Genomic DNA, 27,089 nt, shown 5'->3' on the forward strand with positions numbered 1-27,089 from the left:
TTTTTCACATTGGTGCACTTAATGATAACGTTTGGTGCAACTAATGATGACTTTGGGTGCACTTAATATTGATGCTCATTGTACATTATTTGTTACACTTTTAATACATTTTACTTGCACTTTTAATACATTTTACTTGCACTTTTAATATTTTTTACTTACACTTAGGTGCAATATATGAAATTGTTACTTACGCTTTTAACAAAATTTACTCTCATTTCAAAGTTCAATTATTTATGAAAATGTCACCGCATTTTTTTTAAATAGTGTTTCTGACTCGTTAGATCTAAACACATGAATGACTGTGATTGGTTCTCAATTCTCTCCTGGACAGTTGGTTCTCACCTGAACGCGCCCTCCTATATATATATATATATATAAATACACACATATAATTCGAGTTAAGCATGTCCAGAAACACGTCATAAATGCATTACGCAATAGCTATGACGTATACTTGTACGACAAATATATGAAACGATTCTTTCAACCAGGCAGGTGTTTTTTTATTACGGAATAATACTTCAAAAAGCAAAAAGAAAAACAAAAAGAAGACCAAAAAAAAAAAAAAAAAAAGGAGGAGAGCGTCCAGGCCGTCCAGTATAGCCTCTACGTTTATCCTTTTGTATTTTACTCCGTATTTTTAATTTTTTTTATAACGTTAATCAACTAATCAAAGGCATCCCACTTTCTACAACTTTTTGGCCTGGCCTTTAAATTATTTTTCTCTTTTTAGATTACTACGGAAATATGCAATCACTATTTAAAAGTATATATTGAATAAACTTTATTATGTAATCTTAATCAGTAAAGAATCACAAGAAAATAAATTAATTTAGATTATCGATAACTTAAGCCAATTCAAGAAGGTCTATATGTCACTTTCATTGGCCAACCCTAAAAATTTGGAGCCCATTTGTAAAATAAAATATTAATTAATAGAACTTATGTATACAAAAATTGATAAATTATTCAAGTGTTAAACAAAAGATTCAAGAACTTCAAGTGTCCATCATATACATTTTCTTGTACGTTTTAATTTTAATCACTCTATATGCGTAACCTGAGTCTTAGATAGAACTTATGAGATATAAAAAAAATTGATAAATTATTCAGATTGCAAAGAGATAATTTAACAATGGGAGAAAAAAATTAGAAAAATATTTCAGAATTTTCTTCAACTTATGTTGTAGATATATGTTCTGAAAGATAATTCCACAAGAACAAAAATAGTGATCCACTTTTTTTTTTTTTTATCAACTAGGACATGACATCTCAGCTTGAAGTAAAAAAAAAAAAATAGAGTAAAAAATTATAGTATATGTAGTATTACATGCGTTTTGTTGTTCTCCATTACATATTTTAGTTGAAGTAACAAATATTTGTGAAGTCACCATCAAGTCTTCAACACATATACCTAGGAAGGGGATACTTTTGTATTGTTCCACAAAAATGAAACTTTAATTTATAGCTTTCCAGACTGTATTCCACACAAAACTTTAATTTTTGCACAGTCTAATTGCATGCATGCATAGCTTCTCAATACTTGCATCAATAGAATGTAAGTGTGCTTTCTTTGGCCTACAACTGCTGCATGGCCTTAATTATTAAGCACTAAATTTCTAATTCTATATCTTTATTAATAAGTATAAGAATTATAAGAGTTACACTTGTGTGAGACTGTCTGTCGGACAGATCGAATCGGGTCAATATACAAATGTAATATTTATATTGAAAATTATAATATTAAATAGGAATAAAGAATTCGTTACTTAAGAAAATTGTAATACTTTTGAAGACAAATGTATTATTGTATTACTTTTACATTTTGATGTAAAAGTATTACATTTTATTTTTATCAAAAGTATATATTATATTTTCTCTAAGTAATGTTGGCAAGTGTTTGCTACTTATAAGAAAAATGTAATACTTTTGAAGGAAAATATAATACTCCAAATCAAAATGTAAAAGTATTACATTTTTCTTTAAAAGCATTACACTTTTCCATCCATATAATAAGTATTACTCCGTATATTTTTAAGTATAAGTATTACTCATCCTTTCCCATTTTATGTGTCGATTCGGTTAATGAGGCTTGATTGAAGTTATATTTAATTTATTTAATTGACCCTAGCTAACTCCAACACTCGAGCTATACTAGCTTGATTTTAAGGGTAGCTTACTGTCTTTTGTTCATGTGCTATACTGCTTTTAGGCCTATGAATATATAGGAGCCCTTGATTTCTTCTAAATCCTGTGGAAACCATTCTGCATCTAATAAAAGTAAACTAGGCTTAAACAACATTCTCTGTATTTGGCTTTACTAAAATGAGATGCAATATGTATTACCACAACAATTAGATTAGACTGTTAAATTGTACATTTATGTTTATGTATTATATGCTTAACAGGTCCGACCAAAAAAAACATAATTTGCAGAGAAAAAATCCATTAAATTCATGCTTCCCATTTGTTAAAAATCACTCCAAGAATTCTTTCCACTTGCAAAAACCACTAAAAACCCCTAATGGGGTTTGCTCTAAGTTCCCTTTTCTGAAAGATCGAATTGTAGGGCAGCATGTACAAATATAATGTATGCTAGTTTTGAGTTGTTCATTTGAAATAATGGCTTCCCAAATGAATTAAATCAGCTTGCACCATCACTTGTTAGTTTCAGAAAGCTATAATATTCCTTTGGGAAACCAATCAATTTAAGCTCTTTCATTAGAACCTTCACAACTTGAGATATAGTTGGTCTTTGATCTGAAAAAAAGATAAATTAAAATGTTTCTACTACAAGCATCAGTGTAATTGTAATACTACTTAAATATTGCTGGAATAGAAGTGTTATTTATATATTATCTTGGTACTTAAAACTTTTCTATAGATCCCCTCCCGCAATTGTAGGCACCAGTAAATGGTGGGACAATTGATCTGAAAATTTAAGATTGTTTCATACTCAAAACCAAAGATTGAACCCTTAACGTTTGGTTAAGGATGAATACAAGAATAGATCTCTTTCATTCAACCACACCCCTGATGTTACCTTGTGATTTTGTGAAGTATGACATGTAAAAAGTAAACTAAAAAAATTCTAAATTCTCAAAGCATCAATACCTTGAATTTTGGGGTGCTGAAACACAACACGCATACTATTTACAAAGTGGAAAATATTAAATAATAGCATGTCATATATCACAACTATTTCACAAAAGCAAAATATACTAACAAGAAAGGAGAGACGAACATTAATAAAAATAGGAAAGCACAAGCACTTCTTTTGGGAAACCATTCATTTCAGCAACATAGATTTGTAGTGTTGTTCTTTAAGCATTATTGCTCCCGGTGCTGGTGTCTGTCATCATCCCACCCCTTGAAGTGCTCCTGAATTTTGAATGGTGAGTTGAGTGCTCAATTGTGGAAATCTCACCATGTGGTTGAGGATCTCTGACAGAAGAAAGTTGCTTTAAACTTCCCTTTACATCCTTCAATGGAAGCTGTTCCTTTAGAACCTTCACAACTTGAGACATGGTTGGTCTTTGATCTGGGTACTGGTCCAAGCACATCAATGCTAGTTCTAACATTGTATCTGCTTCATTCCAATCCACTGTGTTAGATATGCTTTTGTCAACTACATTCATAAAATGGCCTTGTTCTTGTTTTTCACGTACCACCTGCAGTCATACACACGTACAATGATATGATATGATAACAACGTAATGACTAACCACACGATGATAGATATAATTAATTAAGTTTGACTCCGGCCTTACGAGATCTGGAAGGTACTCGGTGTCAGCCCCGCTGCTAGACATTGAAATCTTTTCTTTCTTTCCACTAACAACTATAAGTACAACAACTCCAAAGCTATACACATCTGCCTTTGTTGTTAAGAGGTCATATTTTGCGAATTCAGGTGCCATGTATACCCTGCAGAACAAAATGCTTTCAAGTGAGAACCTAGCTATTAATTGGCTATTTGATTGTTTACAGGTTTGAGAAATTAATATTGGGACATGGTTGTCCAGAAAAATATGATCGAGGGAGCAATTACACTGTTCCTTCCTCCCGTAACTTTCCCTGGTCATGGAGCCTGGAAAATCTGAAGTCAGATATCTTAACATTGTCTTGTTTGTCAAGAAAAATGGTGGTTGGTTTGATATTTCCATGAACGTTTTTCTGCTTGCCCTCATGAAGAAAAGCTAGACCTTCTGCTATGCCAAGGCAAATATTGCGCCTTTTTGTCCAATCTAATCTCGACCTGTCTGAGCCTGTGAGGAAACTACTGTTAGTTGTTTACTGCTGCTAGACAATAGACACGCTAAAGTGATCCAAGATCGTATGAAGCTAAATGGATAGAGACACTGTAGTACATACCAAAAAGTGCATTTTGAAGGGAATTATGGCCTATATCCTCATAAATAAGCAACAATTGGTTCTTCTCTGCAATGAATCCCATCAGCTTTACAAAGTTGGGATGTTCTTTGAGAGAAATTGTAGAATCATTTTCTCGAAATGCACGTATTATATCTTTTGTGGCTGAAGCCTTTTCAACTGCAACCACCATTCCATTGCCGAGTGTAGCCTGATTGAATTGAATATAACTCAAGTTAATTAAGTAGCTAACATTACAATGACAAAAAGGGATCATATCAGAGGAGCTACATCTCTATTATATTATATTGTAGAAACTGTAGTGTTAAAGCGAATTTAATTTCATTTTACTTGAAGCAAAACTAACCTCATAGAAAGTTCCAAAGGCACCATTACCAAGCTTGTGCTTGAAATTTTTGGCAGCAGCTTTTACTTTTTGGAAGTTGTAAAGTCCTCCAGGATACAACTCAACCATTCCTACACGAAAAATCAATCAAAACACAGAGCAATGGCGACAAGAGATCAGTGCCCCCAACAACAATAACAGGCAAGCCAATTGTTTAAGAAGTTGAAGAAGTTACCTTCATGTGAATTGTCTTCCATCTTCCAGAAATAAACTATCAACACTACTAGAAGAATTAAGACAGATAATGAGATTGCAGCCATCTTTGGAGGAGACGGACCACTCTCTTTAGCTTTATCTGGAAGGAATTGGCATCAAGAAATATCAGATTGATAAGAAAAGTAGGATACAATCGAAATGGTGCACTAGGTAAATTTAGCTTAGGACAAATATAAGAACAAAATAAACAAGTATGACTTACAAGGATATACAGAAATTGCAGATATAAGTGGACCTTGGTACCACATTGAACCCTTCCCTAACCAATATAAGTGAATCTCCAGTCGACTATTGTTAACTATAACGTTTTCTGTTTCCTTAGTGTAAGCCTTACCTACACCACCTGCTGCCTTTTCTATGTTGAAATCATTAAGTACATTCATTCCCTGCAATCATAATCAGCTTTCAAGATTCCAGTTTGTAGGCATATAATAATAATAATAATAATAAATAATAATAATAATAATAATAATAATAATAATAATCAAATGAGACCACCTCTTCCCATGAGTCTTGTGAGATCCTTCATAAATGCATACAAGCTACTACACGAATGCACTGCACACAAATTAGATTGCGTATAATTCGCCCAACATGAATGCACATAATCTACCCTGTGTGCATTCATATAGTAACTTGTGTGTATTTTCTAAAGGCCTCACGGGACTCACAGAAATATGCATGTGAATGCACTTCAACATTAGCCTATATATATAGTGCAATATATGCTTGTATTGGTAGTTATATATATATATATATACACACACACACCTGGATATCCACATTAAAAACTCGACTTGATTTGTTGAGATATGGGGTTTTATAGTTGTGTCCAACTAATTCAGCAAAGTGAAGTCTCACAGTATATTCACCATCCTTTAAACAAAATCCATAATACTTCAAGGAGATTGGGGATACACGTGCTGTACTGTAAAGAGGTTCATCACCAACACCAACAGTGCATGTATTGTTCATTATGTATTCGTCATTCATTGATAAGTATCCCATACTACTATAACCCCATGTTAAACTGCTACTCAAAAAGAAAGTTGAACTTCCATTTGAGTTCAGATCGCCTTCATAATTACTTCCATTTATTGGCATTGATTCACCACCACAATTTATAAATAGATGGTCTTTTACTGCAATGGAAAAAATGTTTCTGTTAGGCAAGAGGACCAGTATCCTGTTTCTACAAGAAGCCACCACATTAGGTGTTACTCCTGCACTGTGACTGTCACATTGTCTTTGTTCACAATTTACCACCCAAGAATCAACTGAGCTACCCAACTGAGTCTTTTATCATTAATATACTTACATTGGTATTTTAGGTCGCTGTTGCAGCTATAGCCAACATGTTCCCAATGTGTACCCCTTAAATATCAAAATGAACACAAAAACAAGATCATGCACTTCAAATCAACTAGCCCATTTACATTTTTGTGTTTTTTGAGGGGAGGAATAAGTGTCCACCAAATGAAGAGAAATTGCTTACCCGACACTGGAATTAAGGGATGAAAAAAAGTTCCTGCAATAGAAATTAAAGATCCAAAGTATGGTTGATTTGCAAAGTATGAAATATAAAAAACATCTAGGGAAAAGACATAATAAAGAAAAGCATAGTCGATTAGAAATCCTCACATGTTTGATGAGTTTGAATGCAAATTTTGAATTTCTGCGACATTGTTTGTGAAAAGATTTTCAGACACATCGCTGCATTAAATGAAAAGTAAACAATAAGTTAAGAACAAACTGCTACACATTTGAGAAAACGGTAATGGTGATTCCTTTCTACTCATGCATTCTTGTCCAATCCTCTTCTAAACATGCATAAAGTTGTCCATTACATGTTAAAGTTACGTTTTGCATGTTTTGAGTTATGTCTCGATGGAATGGAATGAGATGAGAAGAAGAACACAAGTGATGACTGGGCCTAACACTTTCGGTTCAAATCCGGCCTACATGATCGAGATCAAATATTGTGGGCAAAATCATTAGACATCAGCTTCAATTCTTTATTAATGTTAGCTAGAAAGTGGATAGATTCCAATATGATGCATCAAAACTTTTACACAATCCTTACTCTAGAACGTACTACTGTTAAATTTTTTGTTTCGAATCCAAGCACTTACATTTTCATAGTCGAATTGATTATCCATTTTGGAATTGTCCCATTGAGCTTATTTCCTCGGAGAAATCTGAAAAACAACTCAAATTAAGATTCTAGCAAAGTTAATAACTTGCTTTGATGCATAATGTATAGCAGACTACTCACAATAAGAAATACAATATATATATATATATATATATATATATATATATATATATATATATAATGTTTTTGTGAAAGAATGGATATGATATGTTTATGTAAACTTGCTTACATGTGCATGGGTGGGATGAGGGTGGAATGGTTTGGAATTTGACCAAACAAACTATTGAAACTCAAGTCCCTGAAGTAAAATATATAATGAAAATAATCAAAATTAAACATGCCAAACTGTTCATAAGTGGTTTCAATTCAGATAACTGAGAGCTAAGATCAAGTTTTTTTCAATGATATGATATGATGCCAGGAGAATAATTTAATTTACAAATAACTCACAGTAAAGACAAATTTGTTAGAGTCCAGATGATGTCAGGAATAGGGCCAGCAAGTGAACAGTTCCTCAATGTCCTGATCCAAATTAAAACAGGTAGATGAGCATTATATATATAATATATTAGGGGTATAGTATGTAGTAGCTTCAATTCAAAGCAAAGGGAGCAGATTAAAGTATCTGAGAAATGAAAGCTCACAGATATTTCAAGGAATCCATATTTGTAAAATTAGGAAACTGCGACTCTCCTCCTCCAACTAAGTCGCTTACCATCCTGCAATATATATACAAGATGAAAATTAAGATGTGTTCAATAAATTTATTACAATAATCAACCTCTCTCGCTCGCTCCATCTTACAATTCCACAAGATTTGTCAAGTTTGAAAATGCAGCAGCAGTGAGAGGACCTTCGAAATTATTTCCCAGTAGAATCCTACTCGATCCATCCATCATATCATAATATATATAAAACCACAATTAAGTTTCATCATATCAATTATTGCATGCGTTTGGTGCTAGCTAGGTATGTGTGTGTGTGTATATATATATATATATATATATATATATATATATATATCTTACAATTGTGTGAGGTTTTGTAGTTGTCCAGTGAAATCTGAGATTCGCCCACTCAAGTTGTTCCCTTGAACATTGCTGAAGAAATAATTCATTAGCTGATCAGAACAGATGACTGATTAGGTTGAAATTAAGGCAAGCAAATATTATTATTTACATGCATACTTACAGATATTCAAGAAGAAGTAGATTTTCAAGCTTATCGGGCAGAGGACCAGAGAAGCCATTGTTACTAAGGTCCCTGCAGAATTAATATAAACAAGACATCGTAGAGTTGAAAATGTACATAAATTTTTAAAAGAAATTAAATAATAAACAGGTTCTTGCCCATTAATTAATCATATCGAATGAGTAAATGAATGAATTAATTAATTATATAGTTACAGCGATGTTAGATTTACGAGGGAACCAAATTGAGTTGGAATTGAACCGCTAAATAAATTAGCGGATAGATTCCTGCAATGAAACTCATAAGTACTGAGTACATGCATGCATTTTCCATTTATTAATTCAATTAGGGATTGTTTGATATAGTTTGGGTTAATCTTGCTCGTAAAAGGTAAAATCCCTTACCCTTTCACACCTCAATCCATTAGGAGGGAGGACTAGTGTTTGTTGGCCACAAGGAGCTCATCACATTGGATGCAACTCTTACATTGCGGCTACTAGACTCAATTGCAGTGGCGGAGTCAGAAATTTTCTCCAGTGGAGGCGTCAGATTAAAACCAACGAGATATTTTGAAAAAAATGAAAAACTTATATATCGAGTCATAAATATTGTTGACTAGTGATGAAAAACCAAAATACATCAAGATAAAAAATATTTAAAACAAAATATAAAACATAATAAGTTTGATAAAATAGTTTGAATGAAAAACGCATTATAAATCATTCATCTCAGTATTAATATTAAAAAAGTGTGTATATATATATATATATATAAACCACAATGTTACAAATAAAAAATCCAAAATTCAAAAACCTATACTCAGTGTTGCTGTAGGGTTTGAATGACTGCCATTTCCATTTAGTATTAAGGTCTTACCATCTAAGCCAACTTTGTCCTTATTTAAATGTTGGTATAGCTAATACATATACATTACAGAGTTCAAAAAAAATACATATACATTACATGTGGTTGCCCCCACTGTCCCCATTGTGGCTCCGCCACTGCTCAATTGTGTTCTTGACCACAATTTATCACTCATGAATCAATTGATATAATTTAGGTTAATCTTGTAAGATGGACCGTGCATGGTGTAGGATATAAGAATTTGGTGTACTCCCTAATAGTTATTGACCCAAAAAAGGATATCCAATTGAAAATGTGAACAATTCTTTTTTTAAATAAATTAAATACTCTATCTATCTTATTTTATGTATTTGGTTTGGTTAATAAGACTTGAGGTTATTTACAATTAATTTTTTCATAATATTAAATTTAATATTAGCATATCATATAAAATCTACAGAGTATATGTTTAGAAATTACGTTAAAAGTACTATTATATACCAAAAAAATAAAAATTATAAGAAGAGACTAAAGAAAATAAGCGAAAAAAAGAGTTTGTTTGACTAATAAATAACGAACATGACAAGTAAAATGTCATAGAAAAAAGTATCACATCTGTTCAATTTTACATGTCCTACTTACTATTTATTGGTCAAATAAACTTTTTCTTTTTTGTTTACTTTCTTTAGTAGTTTTTACTTATTTTTAAATTTAATTTTTTTGTGTTTAATAGTACTTTTAATGTAGTTTCTAAATATATAAATTTTGTATATTAATACTAAACTTAATATTATGATTGATTTAAAAATAACTTCAGTCAAACATCGTTAACCGAATTAGACACATAAAATGGAACGGATGGAGTAATAAACAAGATAGAATGATTCTCGTCTATTAAATAGATTACTCATATACTTACAGATTCACTAAATTTACAAGGGAGTTTAGTTGAGGTGGAATTGGACCATCAAATAAATTATCAGCTAGAAACCTGCAGTGAAAACCACAAGTACATTTTAGACATAGTTCGATTTATTTATTCAATTAGCTAACAAATAACTCAAAAACTTATATAATACCATCTTGCGTTAAAAAAATTTAAATATGTAAACAAAAATTAAATATTTTTCTATAAGTCAAAAAGTATTATATTTTCGAGTTTGCTAAAAATTATTGTGTTTCCTTGACAAGTATTGGTAAAATGTAATACATACTTTTTCATAAAAATGTAATAGTTGTTGATCCAAAAATATGACATCAAATTAAAATTGAATATACTTTTTTCAAAACAAAATAAATAATAAACAAGAAATATAATGATTCTTGTTTGTTAAACTAGTTTTATACGCGCATTGCGCGAATGAGTTAATGCCCAATGTTTATATTTAAATAAATATTTGAAAGTATATCAATGCAAGATTATATAGGAGAAGTTTATACATTGGTAATTGAATGTTGAATCCTTTTATTTAAATATCTAACTCAAAGTATATGAATCCTAGATAATATAGAAAATTCATTATAATTATTACTAAGATAAATGTTTGCAACCTTGTAAAATCGATAGTCTAAATATTTGGTCTAAAAATGATAGTCTAAATAAATACTACTTTTAATTTGAATTGTTCTAAGTGTTCTTAATTCTCTTTTGAGTAACATTGTCATTATCTTCATCTTTACTATTTGTTCTCTTCCTTTTTGTTGGTAGTGTGTTATTTGCAATTCGGTTATTGTTGGTAGCATAGATGACAACGTCATGCAATGGATTATGATATAGGAGCTATGGACTTTCCTTTAGGTGTTCTGCTTGGGGTTCATTTGGTTCAACCATTATTGTTGAATGAGTTATTATGGATAAAGAAATCCCTAGTTTAAGAAAAAAGATTAAATAAATTAATAAAAATTTAAAAATTTAAAATATTATGTATTCCAAAGATATTGAAAGGTAGTTTCTCGCTTCAATTTGCTGGGTAATGGGTTATTTGAGTACTTTCATTGTCAACAAATCCCCCAAGTAGTTAATATGATTGGTTTCAAACTATTCTTTTTTATTTTTTTCATGGTATTAAAGAAATACATATGTATCATTTTTTGGTGTAACTACTAATTTATTTAATTCAGTAGGAGTAAAATAGAGTGATTCCGCTTCAATTTGTTGGGTTATTATTTGAGTACTCTCTTTGTCAACCAATCCCCAAGTAGTTAATATAATTAGCTTCAAATTATTTTAAAATGTGTTTTTTCATAGTATTAATAAAATACTTGGTAAATAAATATATATAACATTATTTTGTACTATAACTTTGATATTTAATTACAAGATATTGTAAAAATAAGATAATGGACAATGTAATGAATATCAATTGATAAATTTGAATGTAAAGAATCTTTGCATGAGAGAAAATAAAGACAGTATAACTAATGAAATTATTTCTCTTACTTAATTTAATTTTTTGATAATGAATAATTTTTTCAAATAAAGGTATTGTAGACACATAATTCTAAATTAAAGAAATACATATGTATCATTTTTTGTTGTAGCTACGAATTTATTTAATTTAATAAGAGTAAAATAGAGTGATGGTAAGTTATTTAATTTATAAGACCTTTCTTATAGAAATTAATGGGTAAGTTAAAAGTTAACGGAATATTAACAGAGAAGAGAATATTTAACGGAAAACTTAACCGAAAATCATAAAAGTAAGGTTAAATTAGGTAATCTCTATGAATAATATTAATCTGAATTATCTTAGCCATCTATTTGATTAAATAATTTATCTGAACCATCCATTTGATTACCGCCATTTTTTCTACCCATTTTAGGCCTAACTCTCTTTGGCTCTTATTAGTATAGTAGATATATTAATAGGATTAGTAATACTTAATGTTATAAAGTAAAGTATTTTTAAAGTTAATACCTTTCAATAAGCTAACAAGTAACAAGTACGGAGTATTACCTTCTAGTGCACTAAAAATATCACTTGTTTTAAAAAAAGTACTGATGAAAAATGTTATGATTTTTTATAAAAATGTAATAGTTGTTGACTATAAAGAGTATTAATAAATTGCTCCTATAATTACAAATACATTAAATATACAATTAAAATAACTCAACTGAGTTGGAATTAAACTACTAAATAAATTATCAAATAGATGTTTGTAGTGAAAACCACAAGTGCATTTCAGATAGAGTTCAATTTATACATTCAATCATCTAGTAAAAAAAAAAGACTTATGCAATATTATATGACGATGTCAAATATATAACTTTTTAAAAGAAAAATATAATACTGGCTAATAAGTATTATATTTTCTAATTTACTGAAAACATATTACTTTTCTTTGAAAAGTATTAATGAAATGTAATTATCTTCTGTGAAGAAGTAATCATTGTTACCCTATAAAGAGAATATCAGATTGAAAATGTGCACAATTTTTAAAAAGAAATTAAACACGAAACAAGATACATAAATTATTACATGCTAATTAACGAAGAAGTAATTCTTGCCAGTTACGTTAATTAACAAAATGAGTAAGTAAATTACACATATACTTACAAAGACTGTAGATTTACAAGAGAAATCAAGTGACTAGGAAATGAACCACTGAATAAATTTCCGGTTAGATCCCTGTAGTGCAAATCATAAATATATTTTAGATGGAGTTTTATTTATTTATTCAATTAGCTAGTAAATAACATAAAATTTATGAGAAATCGTCTCACGTGAGACACATCTCAAATATGTAATTTTTAATAAACTAAAATGTAATACTTTTATGTGAGCTAACAAGCTTTATATTTTTAGTTTACTAAAAATTATTAGTTTTTCTATAAATGTATTGGTAAAATGTAATACTTTTTTGCTAAAGATGTAATAGTTGTTGACTTAAAAATAGGATATCAAATTGAAAATGTGTACACTTTTAAAAAAAAAAAGAAATAAAAAAATAAAAAAATTAATAGAATATGTATATAAATTACTCATATACTTACAGAAATGTTAGATATTTTAGGGAAGCCAATTGAGTTGGAATTGGACCACCAAATGAGTTACCAGATAGATCCCTGTAATGGAACCACAAGTGCATTTCAAAACGGAGTTTCATTTATTTATTCAATTCTAAAAGATAATTAATAGAATACGTAAATAAATTACTCATACTTACAAAGTTGTTAGATTTTTTAGAGAAGCCAACTGAGGTGGAATTGGACCGCCAAATGAATTTTCAGATAGATCCCTATAATGAAAATCACAAATTTATTTCAAATAGAGTTACATTTATTTATTTATTTAACTAGCTAAGCTAACATATAAATAGGATATTAGATTGAAAGTTTTGAAAGTAGGAAAATGATGCACAATACTCCAACTTGGAGTAATATATAAAATGTTTTCTTCTGCCTATCAAAGGGACTGTGGTGTCGGCTTACAAAAGTTCCAACTTCATATCACCAAGAAATAGGGGTATTGATCCTTCCAAATTGTTGCCATCAAGATCCCTATCAATTACAGGAGGATACAATCACTTTTTAAACAATGTTTATATATATATATATANGTATATATATATATATATATATATATATATATATATATATATATATATATATATATATATATATATATTCATCATTCTTATTTCATTAAGTCAAGCATTAAATAAAAACAAATATTTTAGAGTACTTACAAATTCTTGAGATTTTTTAAATTTGCATATGATGTTGGAATCTCGCCAAAAAAATTGTTCGAATACAAACTTCTATAACAAATACAACAGAGATCACAACTCAACATATGCATATCTTAACTACTTTGTATTAATTATTAAGAATCAAACGTAATAATAGTATATATTATTTCATGCAGGATACTTACAATGATGTTAAATTTGTAAGGTTTCCGATTATTTCTGGTAATTTACCATCCAAATTCCGATATGCAATATCACTACAACAGAGTTGCAGGAAAATCAATAGTAATCAAATGATTTACACAATTAGCTAATAATTGGATTAAGTAGAAAATTGGATCATTAGTTCATAGTTCAAGACAAAGTTAGGAAAAACAGTACAAACAAATTGAAGATTATGATAAGAAAAAGAGTTGTTTTTTTTTTTAAAGAAAATATTAACGAGATACAAATATATAGTAACAATCCCTAACTATATATATATTCTCCCTAAAATTAGTAATAATCCCTCATAACTATATATTTTCACCCTTATTTGATATGTTGGTTCAATTAAAAAGATTTCACTATCTGACTGAAGCTATTCCATATATTTTTTTAAATATTTAATTTAGTGTTACTAGATACAGAACTGTTAAGGAAAATAACCAAAATATTTAAGTCCTACTTATGTTACTATCATTAGCTTGATATTATAATTATAATATTTGTAAACTGTTATTTTTTGCATTTATTTTGATTCCAACATATAAGCAACAATTTGTTGGAGAAGGAAAGTAACTTGAAATACCTATTTTGTCTTTATTTTTAACGGTCCAAAAACTCATTTAACAAATAGGGGAAATAATTGAGAGAACAAATGTAAATATATACATGAATAAATCAAGAAAAACAAAGCTATAAACATATAATTTAAGGGGAAAAGTGTCGGTTTCCCTATATTTATTCTCATTTGTCCTTGATTAGCATCACTAAAATCAACCTCTCATCACGAAGAAGATATTTTGAATTGATACAACCCTCAATCTTGCTAGATCTCCCGATGAATAGTTATGGTTCATAGATTCTTTTTTTAAAGAAAAATTAAATATGATTTATTTTTAATTAAATAATTATAATAACATTAGAAATTATGACTCTGTTTGGCAAATGAATGGCTAGTTGAAATATGAAAAGTTAGTAGCTGAAGTTAAAAGTTGGAAACTTGGATGTGTACTAGTTATAAAGCAATCTAAAAATGTCAATAGGCCACATCCACTAGGATTCTGTTTGGCAGAGTTTATTTAAGAGTTTATAGTTTATTTTAAACTACTAATAAGCTATAAGCTCTGTTTGGTAATGTTCTGAACGCAGGTAGCGTTTCAAAATAAGCTAGTAGCTTCCTAACTTTTTTTCCATCTTTAATCTTATTATTTTAAAGAAATGACATCATTTACACTTTCTAATTAAAACCTTTTTGGCTAAACCTTTTTAACTTTTTTTCTTCAATATGTTTAGTTGTAATTTCAATTTCACATTTTTGTTTGAACATTAATTTTTGTATGAATTCATCTTATGAATTAAAAACATTTTGTTATATATACTTTATATGTTTTCAAATATATGCTCTTACTTTATATTTTATTAAAATATATTGATTTCACTATTTTATTTTTAAATATATAAACAAACCTATTTAAATTTGAACTATTTAAATTGTATGAATATGTCCTTTTTAGTTTTTTTTACATTTATCAGCTTATCAAAAAGCTAATTTTACCAAACACTTTTAAGCATAACAGTTAGCTTAACATCTCTTCATATTTCAGCTTCGAGCTTATAGCTTTTCAGTTTTCAGCTACCTTTTCAGCTAGATTTGCCAAACATAGCCTAGGAGTTGAACGTGTAATCTTATGGTTAATATCTTTGACCAATTTAATTAGTCAGGGTTGCTTCCAATTTAAACTATTCCTTACAAGTAAGGAGAGGAAAAAAACATTGTGAAATGCCCTTTATCAATTTATTTATTTATTTTGAAAGAGTGAAATGCATGTCCTTTAAAGTTGAAGATAATTATGAAAATGTTATCTATTTTATTCTTTTTATATTTCTCAAACTCAATGGTGCAGCCAATAAATCGTTCTCGTTAAGAATGAAACTTGTGATCTTATGGTCATAAACTCAATACCCTAACCAACTTGACTAAACTTATCACTCCTCCCATTCATTTTGCTAACCAAATGCATGTAAACAAGAAAAATCGTAAGAATTATTTGAAATATATAAAAATATAAAATGAATATACTACATTTCTGTCACCCGGCAAACATCCTTATCGAGACTGCAATCGCAAGTAACTGTATCTGGACTTTGAATTTTACAAATCGAGCTAGAAGTCCTCGTCTCACATCGAAGCAATTTAGTAATGGCACTCTCTGACATATGTGAGAGAGAAACAAAATAAATAAATAAATAATCAATACATAACGATTTTAATTTATCAATTTTACCAATATCAAATAATTTCTCAATAATTTAATTCTGCAAGGGTATATATCCCTTTGACAAATTAAAAAAATATTCCAAAAATATATGACATGATCGGTGTGTGTAATCTAAAGAAAAAGAATATTTATGGGCACTTAATTACCTACCATCTTCGGTGCCAAGAGGTTTGACTTGTTTGTCAGCAAGGTTGAGTATCTCAGTGCAGATTTTTGAAATAGGTCCTCTTGTTGTTACAGTTCCTTCTCCCATGGTTAGTTGAGAGTTGAGAGCGAAGAGCAGCAACAAAAATAGGAATAATATCACCTTTTCCATGTCTCAATAATTCTCTGATATGATTTGTTTGATATCTGTTTGAGTCCACAGCCTATCCCCTCCTATTTATTTATATAATTTAAACAAGTGGCAAAAAGACGCATTCCACATTTAAACCAAAAGGTACGTGTACTTAACGAATTAAACCCTAATTAGAACGAACTTTTAAACTCCTACTTTCACACTAGTCTATTTGAAATTTTAAACTAAAACAATTATGTTTATTGTTTCATTTTTAGTGCGTTTAGTACGTGGTATGGCCCAACTGATCGAGAGACTCCCGATTAGATTAAAACCACTCTTATTTATTTGATGCTCCCTGGCCTGTCTCCCTCTATCATAGTATCATATACTATACCACCTGAGAGACTCCGATCCCGATTAGATTAAAAGCACCCTTATTTATTTGATGCTCCTTGTCTCCCTCTATCATAGTATCAACTGGGAGACCTTACACCAAGTATATATTGATGATCAACAACATATATGCAATTTTATTTTTACTGTGTTTAATTTTATTCTAAAATATTATTATGGATTTCTTTAATTATGATTTTGGATGTTATTTCATCGTTTTATGAATGTTATGAATTAAATATTTTCTAAATTTGTTTGATGGATTGAATTGTAGGTTCTATTTTTTTTTTACTCTAATATTATATATATATAATTTTATTTTTTTAATTTGTTTGAGAGTTATTTTATTTTTTTAATTTGTTTGAGAGTATGTATTAGATAAATCTTATTATGTAACCTTAGCCAGTAAAGGATCACAAGAAGATAAATTAATCTAGATTGCCGATAACTTAAGCCAAGAAGGTCAATATGTCACTTTCATTGACCAACCCTAAAAAAGTGGAGCCCAATTGTAAACTAAAATTAATAGAACTTATGAACTTATAAAATAAACTAAAATTGCAAGAGGGGTGCTTGACTGGTGTACGCCGATACCTGAAGCTGAGTTACAAATTTTTGAATAAGTTTTTTCATCTCAGTACCACTGTCTGCGAAAGATAAAAATGTTTTGATATTTCACGGATGGAAATTCGAGTTAAAAATGATCTTTTGCAGATGGTGATCTCTCATAGCATTGATCTTTCGCGGTTGAGAAGTGATCTTTCGTAGCTCTGAGTCACTTCTCACAAGCGATCTTCCGCACGTAACTGGAGTGACCTCTTGCAGAGTCAATTTACTTCCACTAAGTTCGTTCAGGAGACTAACTCTTTGCATTATGGAATTAATTTTAGATTAATCCAATCATTATTTCAGACTTAATTTTCTTGTTAATTAGTTGACTTTTAGTGGAGAGTTAATTTTCTGCTAGTGGATGGAGGTTACACCATGGTTACTAAACCATATATATATGAATGCCATGATTAATGCTATTAATCCTCTCCTCCACTAAATATTTTTCAGGTTGAGCAGCTGATTTTGTACAGCAGTACAACAACACAACCAAAGAAATTTGTTTTCTCCTTCGAAACTCTGCTCTTCCTTCTTTCTAACCACCTGTATTCATCCCGCGTTCTCGTTCGCCGGGTTCTAAGTTTTAGTGCTCAAACATTAGAACTATAGTACATTTTATTCTGAGAAACCTAGCTAGACCGTAATGCTCCTAGCACCCTGGGAAGCGATAAATAAGATTTTAACAAAAGAGTGTAACTCGACTCGTGCTTCCACCTACCCAAAAAATCTATTCTCGTTCGTCCCTTTTGTTTTTCTAGATTTTAACGTTTTGTAGATTATTTTTTCTCTATTTTTTGGGAAATTCGAAGCTATCTCCTACCTGGGATACTTTTGTATTATTCCACACAAATGAAACTTTATAGCTTTACAGACTGTATTCCACACAAATTAAAGCTTAGCTTTTTGCAGTCTAATTGCATGCATGCATAGCTTCTCAATAATTGCATCACTAGAATGCAAGTGTGCTTTCGATCTTTGGCCTACAACAGCGACATGGCCTTAATTATTAAGCCCTGAAATTCTAATTCTATATCTTTACTAATAAGAATAAGATTTATAAGTGTGACACCGTACCGTATCTCGGACGGCCGGGGTCAGATCAGGTAAATACACAAATGTAATATTTATACTAAAAATATAATACTAATTAAAAATAAAATATTTTTTACTTCTAAGGAAAATTGTAATACTTTTGAGAACAAATATATTACTTTTACATTTTGATGCTTTTTATTTTCTTCTTTTCTTCTAAATGTGACGTGTAGCAAAAATGAGTGATGGTGAGTGTAGGGTGTGAAATGTCGTTCCGCTGAGAGTTGGGAGTTATGGCACGCAATGTGCAATTACAAATCTAGGGTTCAACCATAGGTCAAAATCGAGTTCAAAATGCTCAAAACGAGCTTAAATAATAACAGAGCATGGGCGAAACGGGCACTGACACGCCCGTGTCAGTGCCCATTTCTTTTTGGCGGAATTACAGTGCATTCTCACTGTGTAAGCAAAATTCTGTGACTCTTCTTTGACTTCTACGCTATTTTTCACCCTCAAAAACACTTCATTAGCCTTTGTGGTCTTCACCAAAGTTGTAACCCTTCAAGTTGGCTTTCCAATGGCGCAAGAATCACTTTGGACATTCCTAGCTAAGATATGGTTAAAATACCGAACAGTGACAGATTTGGACGAAATCTATAAGTTTGGACGATTTTGACCCCTTTCTCTTCCTTTTTAAGCTTTAATATCTTCATGATAATTGTAGGCCTTTGAGTCTTCATTCCAATGGAATAAGAATCACTCAATTTGGATATTTATAGGTCGAGATATCGTCCAATGACTAAGATGTTGACGTGCAGAAATTTCAACACCTTGACCTTTTACTTCTCTTTTGTTTTAGCTTGTCCAAATTATCAATACCATTGAAAATACACTCTTAGGCTCCCTTTGAAGTGTTGCATCCATCTCCATAGCTTCTCCTTGACTCCCATTGACTCCAAATGCATCCAAAATGTTCCTTTTGACTCTAGTTCCCTTCAAAATGCCTGAAAATATTCATCTTTGCTTCCAAATCCAAAATCCTTGCAAAACAACACAATTTAGTCATACTCTCATTAAATTTGAAATGATCAATAAGCAAAATGACTTAGTGAACTGGCATAAATATAAACTGTATTTGGCTTTAGTAGATGTAACACCCCAATTTCCACATCTTGGATTTATTACAAAATCCCTAATAAAACAATACATTGCGGAAGCATCTAACCAGCAGAAAACTGGGTGTTACCGCCACGCTTAGGTATCTCTCCTATACCCAGACGCTAAGGCTAAACTTACAACCTCAAATAACTATGTCAACATACAAAAGTGTACATTTGGAACTAATCCTTCCAAGGTGTCTAACCTAGGATAGAGTAGTCTTCAACCTCGACTCCCATCCTGTTCAGAGCTCATCGGCCACAGGGGCCCACGCTAGACTACATCTAATAAAGGACACAATGAAGTGTAGTTAGCGCGACGGCTAAGTAAGGAAGTCCATTGTCACTCAAAAGTAAACAAAGGTTTCGAAAAACATAATTCTCAGAAAACTGTAGCTTTTCCCATAAGTTGAAAATCTACCTGTAACCAGGTTATCAATAAAAGAAAGTATAGCAGAGTATACGAGTTAAATCATGTAAAGTTTTCTCAGTTAAATACAATGGCATAACTGCTGCTCAAATCATTTTCATGTCCTCTCAGACAAGTTTGCAAAACTTTCATTTCCGAGAATTCCATTATTTAAATCCAAGTAGAGAGTTCAACCAACACACACTTACTAATTTCATAACTCCCTCTCTTCTCAGCGAATAGACTTCGCTCTGCAGTATGAATTAATCATACAAACCTCTCCTCTCAGCGAATAGACTTCGCTCTGCAGTATGAATTAATCATACAAACCTCTCCTCTCAGCGAATAGACTTCGCTCTGCAGTATGAATCAATCATACAAAATCTCACACATCACTCAGCGAATAGACTTCGCTCTGCAGTATGAATCAATCATACAAAATCTCACACATCACTCAGCGAATAGACTTCGCTCTGCAGTATGAATCAATCATACAAAATCTCACACATCACTCAGCGAATAGACTTCGCTCTGCAGTATGAATCAATCATACAAAATCTCACACATCACTCAGCGAATAGACTTCGCTCTGCAGTATGAATCAATCATACAAAATCTCACACATCACTCAGCGAATAGACTTCGCTCTGCAGTATGAATCAATCATACAAAATCTCACACATCACTCAGCGAATAGACTTCGCTCTGCAGTATGAATCAATCATACAAAATCTCACACATCACTCAGCGAATAGACTTCGCTCTGCAGTATGAATCAATCATACAAAATCTCACACATCACTCAGCGAATAGACTTCGCTCTGCAGTATGAATCAATCATACAAAATCTCACACATCACTCAGCGAATAGACTTCGCTCTGCAGTATGAATCAATCATACAAAATCTCACACATCACTCAGCGAATAGACTTCGCTCTGCAGTATGAATCAATCATACAAAATCTCACACATCACTCAGCGAATAGACTTCGCTCTGCAGTATGAATCAATCATACAAAATCTCACACATCACTCAGCGAATAGACTTCGCTCTGCAGTATGAATCAATCATACAAAATCTCACACATCACTCAGCGAATAGACTTCGCTCTGCAGTATGAATCAATCATACAAAATCTCACACATCACTCAGCGAATAGACTTCGCTCTGCAGTATGAATTAATCATACAAATCTCAGTTTCTCTCCTCTCAGCGAATAGACTTCGCTCTGCAGTATGAATTAATCATACTGATAAGTGCAAAAGATGCCACGGTTGTAAGGTCGTTCTAGGGCCACGTTGCGCGTAATCGGTAGTCTTTATGCTTGTTTTGGACTCGAATTACATTAATATGCTTGATATTGCCATTGGATCCCGTTTCACACTTGGTTAATCATTTTGTAGGTAAAAAGGATGGGCAAAAAGGCAGAAAACGGCTAGATTTCAGAGAATGATACACGAGCCGAAAATTGGAAGCAAAGGACCGGCCGGACGCGCTTAGGACGCGCGTCCGTCCAGGCGTCCACGTCCCAGATCCGCGAAGTGCAAAGCAGTCCCTTGCGGACGCCTGCTGGACGCCACCGGACGCTCCGCGTCCGAAAATCAGCTCTCTGAAGTTTTGAGATGTCTGCTTAGGACGCCTGCTGGACGCCACCGGACGCCTCGCGTCCGAAAAATCGCCCTCTGAAGTTGCAATGTCTGCTTAGGACGCGCAGCGGACGCACATCGGACGCCGCGTCCGATCCCGAGATCCCGCGCCGAAGATTTGAAGCAGCGCGCACAGAATCCCGCTGGACGCGCAGCGGATGCGCGTCCAGTCGGGCGTCCACTACGTCTATCTTTGGCGGTTGGCGCGATTTAAATAGGGAATTGGGGCATTTTTCAAAGGGATCCCATTCATTTTTCCAGATTAGCTTAGCCTAAAATTTCTCTCTCTAAAATTAGGTTGAAATTCTCTCCCAATTCACTTCAATTCCATTCATATTTCCATTCAACTAGCTAGATTTGGAGAAGATTGTGGACATCAACTTGCAATTGATAGAGATTTTGTAGAAGAATTCCATTTGCAATCAAGTAATCTTTCAATTTCTTCTATTGTTCTTCCATTTCTATTTTGTGATTTGCTTTATTGTTTTGTTTAGTGATTTGATTTTAAATTTTGTCTTTGATCTTGAATTGCACTTTGTTTTTGAATCTAGTTCTCTCTCTTGTGAACATTTGCAATGATGATTTTGATTTTTGGAATGATTGGCTAAAACTTCTTGTGGTTTGGATCATTTGAGCTTGTATATATCTCTTGAATGCTAAATGTCTTGAAGTAAGGTTTGAATGATGCTTAATGGATGCTTGATAGTGTTTTGGAGTGTTAGTGTGGACTCTAGGCTAACTTGGCCGGTTGCCTTAGGGAATTAGGGTAGAATCACTCACTTACGAGAGTAGGTAGTGTGTTAGACCTCTCCAACCACTTTTCTTTCCCACCTTTGAGAGAAGGGGGATTAGAAGACAAATAGAGCACACAAGGTGTTTGCTAGCATGCCTCTTTGAACTTAGGAGTTATGAGAATGACACTAGTGTGTAGAACGGAGTCCTTTGACCATGAGAATGGCTTAGGTGTTTGTGTTTTTGTCTCAAGTATGTCCCTTAAATATTGCCACACCGAAAACCTATAGGAGATCAAGAGTTTATGTACTTGTTAGATTGATCCGAACCCTCCTTCCAAATAGATTGTTCTTGCTCTTTTACCTTAGTTTGTCTACCTTAGCATGCCTTACACCCCTACCTTTTTAGGATTAGCTTTCGAAAACGAGGAACTCTTGTGACTACTCCCTTGTCTACCAACTCCTTTTCTACCATTCCTTGAGACCGACACTCGGGAACTTCTTCCCGTTTTATTCACCTACACTCTTTCCACCTCCCGCTAAAACACAACTTATCACATACAGATCTCAGTTTCTCTCCTCCCAGCGAATAGACTTCGCTCTGCAGTATGAATTAAACATACAGATCTCAGTTTCTCTCCTCTCAGCGAATAGACTTCGCTCTGCAGTATGAATTAATCATACAAACCTCGGGCCGCGGCACTCATGCCTCCCGCAGGTCAAACATTACACTAACTTCCGGGCCCCGGCTCACAAGCCTCCCAAGAAGTTAGTGTCTGCAACAACATTATCCAGAAATTAAGATTTTCAAAACATTCTTTCTTTCCTTGGGTTTAATTAGTTTATTCGCACAATGACTCAAACGATCATTCTTATCCAAATATGTTTCCAAAATACACATATTTGTTAACGACTTTTCGTTATGAAATTCCAAGTGACAAGAGTTACACTTATTTCTTAAAAACACGATTTTTCTTCCAAATTGGTTACACTTATTTCTTAAAAACACGATTTTTCTTCCAAATTGATTGTGACAATTTCTTAAAAACACGATTTTTCTTCCAAATTGATTGTGACATTCCAAAATTTCGCTAATTTTTCTTCCAAATTGATTGTGACATTCCAAAATTTCGCTACTATTTTTTCCAAATTGATTGTGACATTCCAAAATTTCGCTACTATTTTTGTTACAAAATATTTTTGTCAAAATTGTTTCTAACCATTCCTTTTCAGAAAATTTTAGCTTGGCGCAGTCCGAAAGATTGAGCCGGTAAAAATAGTTCCCGAACTCTTTTTCACTTGAAATTTTTATGGTAGAACCCCAACTTATAGTACTTGATGTCCATAAAAAGTTTTGGTCATTTTGATCCGCGAATAAACACAGAATATTCCATTTTTGCCCTTGGCAGTGTGCTGTCCAGAATTTTTCTCTCTGGACCAGTTTTGGAAGAAAATTCGAAAACCATACTTATACTACTCCGATCATTATGAAATTTTACATGCAGGTTTTACACTTATAGAACTACATAGCTAAAAAAATAGAATCAAAATACATTACCAATTTTTCCCAATAAATCTCGGAAGTTACTGCCAGAGAGTATCTTGATTTTTTTCCAATATTTTCACAAGTATAAGCCTATATGGACATAAACACAACATATACATGCATAAATTAACTATGAACATGCATACCAAAAATTACTAAACATTAAAGTGTAGTTTCTTTGAGCCAACTTGTAGATCCATAAACTTAACACATAATTTTCACATAAAATTCCTAGTCACATAATTTACTAGCATTTGATCACCTTCAAGTGACTAAACCAACTTAAAGGATTCCTTACCTCTCTAGAAGATTTTAAAACCGTAGAAAGTTGGTGATTTCCTCCTTCGAACCTTTCACCAAAGATCCTAAACAAAAATCACCATAATAACAACATTTTCATGATCCTTTAGTTTAGACTTAAGCTCTAGGAAAGATTTAACCGAACAAAACCAAAGTCTTACCTATAATAGAGCACTTGTGTTGAAGAGCATGGCTATGGAGTTCTTGGATCCAAGAGGAAGATGACATTTTTTTCTCTTCTTTTTCCTTGTCTTAATTTCGAAAATGGGTGTGGGAGAGAGAGAGGAAAACTTGGAGTGTAGACATGGTTTAGCTTATCCCATACTCTTCCCATTAATTAATTATTTAATTACCATGTGGTAAATAGGGATGCCACTTGTCACAATCCTATGGTGTATCTTGTAGAGCAAGACTTCCTTGCCAGTTAGGGAGTAATTCAGATAAAAGTTCGGAGGAATATAACTTAATTCGGAAAAATCTCAATACCAAAATTATTCTAAAATTAATCCCGTCAATAACCACTAAAATTGGGAATTTTTCGGTATCTCGCGAAATATAGGTACGAAGGTCCGTAACAATTTTCCCCTTACGGTCCGTTTAAATTTTCACTTGAACTAACTAGAAGTTCAGGCTTAATCGTATCATACTTAATAATCTAATCTCTAGGAAAATTCGAACTGTATATACATCCTCAAAAATTTTACGGTTCGTGACCGGTACGTAGACCGCAGCTTTTTAATAAATAGCCTCACTTATAAAAATCCTTCTGAAGTACCGAGAGGTCATCTCATAAATATTATAGCCTAAAAATATTTTTCGAACCGTAACTTTGTCGGAAAAACCGAGGGGTTACAGTAGATTTGGTGATTGATTTAGCCATTTATGCTAGTTTGAGTTCTTCATTCGTAGGTGTGGAGAGATCTGAAAGAGTTGCTAGAAATGTTGATGTAATTAGGAAAATACTAATTGGACTCCAAAGTTCAACTCTGTACTTTTATTCCCTCACTCAAAAATTTGATGTTGATATTTTTTTGGGACTCAAAATAAAAATAACCTATTATTTATACTATATTCAGACTTTTTTATTTTTGAGATTCATAGCTACTTTCTCAAAACTACTAAAAGCACGCCCCCACTGAGGCACAGGAGCTGGCCCAAGGGGAATCGTCACTTGAACCCGGGTTCTCCCAAAATTCCTCCCCACAAAGAGAGCTCACTTGCCACTTGAGCTACCCCATTGAATTTTCTTATAATATATTCAGACTTAGTTATATATAGTTTATTTCTTGAAAGCAAAAATTAGATGCTTTTAAAATTGAGGGTTGATACTTTATCATTACTCTTATTGCAACCCGATTGAATTTGATATTGATTTTCTTTTCAATGAATTATTATATTATTGTTTAGACATGAATTTAGTAAAGTACAACATTAAGTTTTTTGAACTATAAAGTAGTACTACTTTTATATATATTACAAATTACAAATTACATTGTATTTTAGTTTTAATAGTTTTTTTTTTGTCTATAAATATAATTACATATTAACATTTGAATTTTGAAAAAAAATAATAATAATTATCAAAATATTAAAAAAAATACTTCGTAAGTATTTAGCAAAATTGTGACAAAATATAATTTTAGCGACCAAATATTTGATATCATTATGACGATGAAATTGGTGACAAAATTTTGTGACAGAATACGAAATTCGCAACAAAAAGTTTAGCGATGAAATCGCGAGGACAATTATTTTCGTTGTTATATTTCACGACGGAAATAGGTGGCAGAAAATGAGTTCTGTGACAGAATATTTTGTCAGGCGGTAGCAACAGAAGGAAACATTTTTGTCGCCTAAATCGTGACGAAATGATTTTTGTTGCCTACATTGCGATGAAAAATTCAATCGCCTTTTCCGTCGACACCACTTGTGACAGATTGTTTTCATTATAAAATGAAATGCACCAAGCCTGGAGCCTACGAAATACATTACATTCTGTTGCAACAAGCCTGGAGCCTACGAAATTCTTTCATTGCGAATCGTGATTTTTCTTGTAGTGATGAATGTTTACATGAAACAACCACCAGTGTATATTGGCAACAATTTTCCTACTCATGTTTGCAAACTACAAAAGTCTCTATATATATGGTTTGAAGCAAGCACCACGTGCGTGGTTCAAACGTCTTCAAGATTGTCTACTCTCCATTGCTCTAAAGGCTTCAAAAATTGATGTATCAATGTTTATCTATTTTGCTACTAATGCTCAAATTTATTTAGTTGTCTATGTTGATACATACAAATAATTAGTAGCAACAAAAGTTTCTTGACTTGCATAACAAGGAAACTAGCTGAAAATTTCAAGATCCGAGATATGGGACCTTCAAGATTCTTCCTATGAATCAAGACATTTCACAACAAGGGGTTGATGATCCTACCACAATGAAGGTACATGCTTGAAATACTCAAAAGATTTAGAACAAAACACTGCAAGACAATCCCCACTCTGATTCCAATGAACAACAAGCTAAGTACAACAAAGTCATCTTAACCATATGACAATCCCACACAGTACCACAGCTTAGTTGGAGCACTTAAATATCTAACTATTACTTGTCTAGATCTCT

General features: G+C 32.1%; 1 protein-coding gene across 9 annotated transcripts in view; it reads right to left on the reverse strand.

Annotated features, from left to right (window-relative positions):
* The window catches only part of LOC116032126 (probable LRR receptor-like serine/threonine-protein kinase At1g53430), a 44,188-nt gene extending 19,519 nt beyond the window's left edge, over positions 1–24,669 (reverse strand). For 3 of the 9 annotated variants that reach the window (XM_031274543.1, XM_031274538.1, XM_031274537.1), the window contains exons 1-16: positions 24,627–24,669; positions 24,464–24,530; positions 16,511–16,738; positions 16,165–16,291; positions 14,063–14,134; positions 13,875–13,946; positions 13,618–13,686; positions 13,353–13,424; positions 13,180–13,251; positions 12,743–12,814; positions 10,105–10,176; positions 8,343–8,414; positions 8,180–8,251; positions 7,956–8,030; positions 7,796–7,870; positions 7,602–7,673 (exon numbers count right to left, since the gene is read on the reverse strand). In XM_031274543.1, coding sequence (XP_031130403.1) covers positions 7,602–7,673; positions 7,796–7,870; positions 7,956–8,030; positions 8,180–8,251; positions 8,343–8,414; positions 10,105–10,176; positions 12,743–12,814; positions 13,180–13,251; positions 13,353–13,424; positions 13,618–13,686; positions 13,875–13,946; positions 14,063–14,134; positions 16,165–16,291; positions 16,511–16,676 — 1,160 coding nt within the window. In that variant the 5' untranslated portion in view covers positions 16,677–16,738; positions 24,464–24,530; positions 24,627–24,669. Of the gene's footprint in view, positions 1–3,092; positions 3,675–3,773; positions 3,931–4,054; positions 4,272–4,377; positions 4,586–4,741; positions 4,852–4,955; positions 5,076–5,198; positions 5,383–5,767; positions 6,139–6,314; positions 6,371–6,491; positions 6,525–6,637; positions 6,710–7,128; positions 7,195–7,380; positions 7,450–7,601; positions 7,674–7,795; positions 7,871–7,955; positions 8,031–8,179; positions 8,252–8,342; positions 8,415–10,104; positions 10,177–12,742; positions 12,815–13,179; positions 13,252–13,352; positions 13,425–13,617; positions 13,687–13,874; positions 13,947–14,062; positions 14,135–16,164; positions 16,292–16,506; positions 16,739–24,463; positions 24,531–24,626 lie in introns of those variants that run through there. The other 6 variants (XM_031274534.1, XM_031274533.1, XM_031274540.1 and 3 more) reach the window with 6 other exon arrangements.
* Between the last annotated feature and the right edge of the window lie 2,420 nt (positions 24,670–27,089).

The sequence above is a fragment of the Ipomoea triloba genome, chromosome 10 (genome assembly GCF_003576645.1).
Source record: "Ipomoea triloba cultivar NCNSP0323 chromosome 10, ASM357664v1".
Lineage (NCBI taxonomy): Eukaryota > Viridiplantae > Streptophyta > Magnoliopsida > Solanales > Convolvulaceae > Ipomoea > Ipomoea triloba.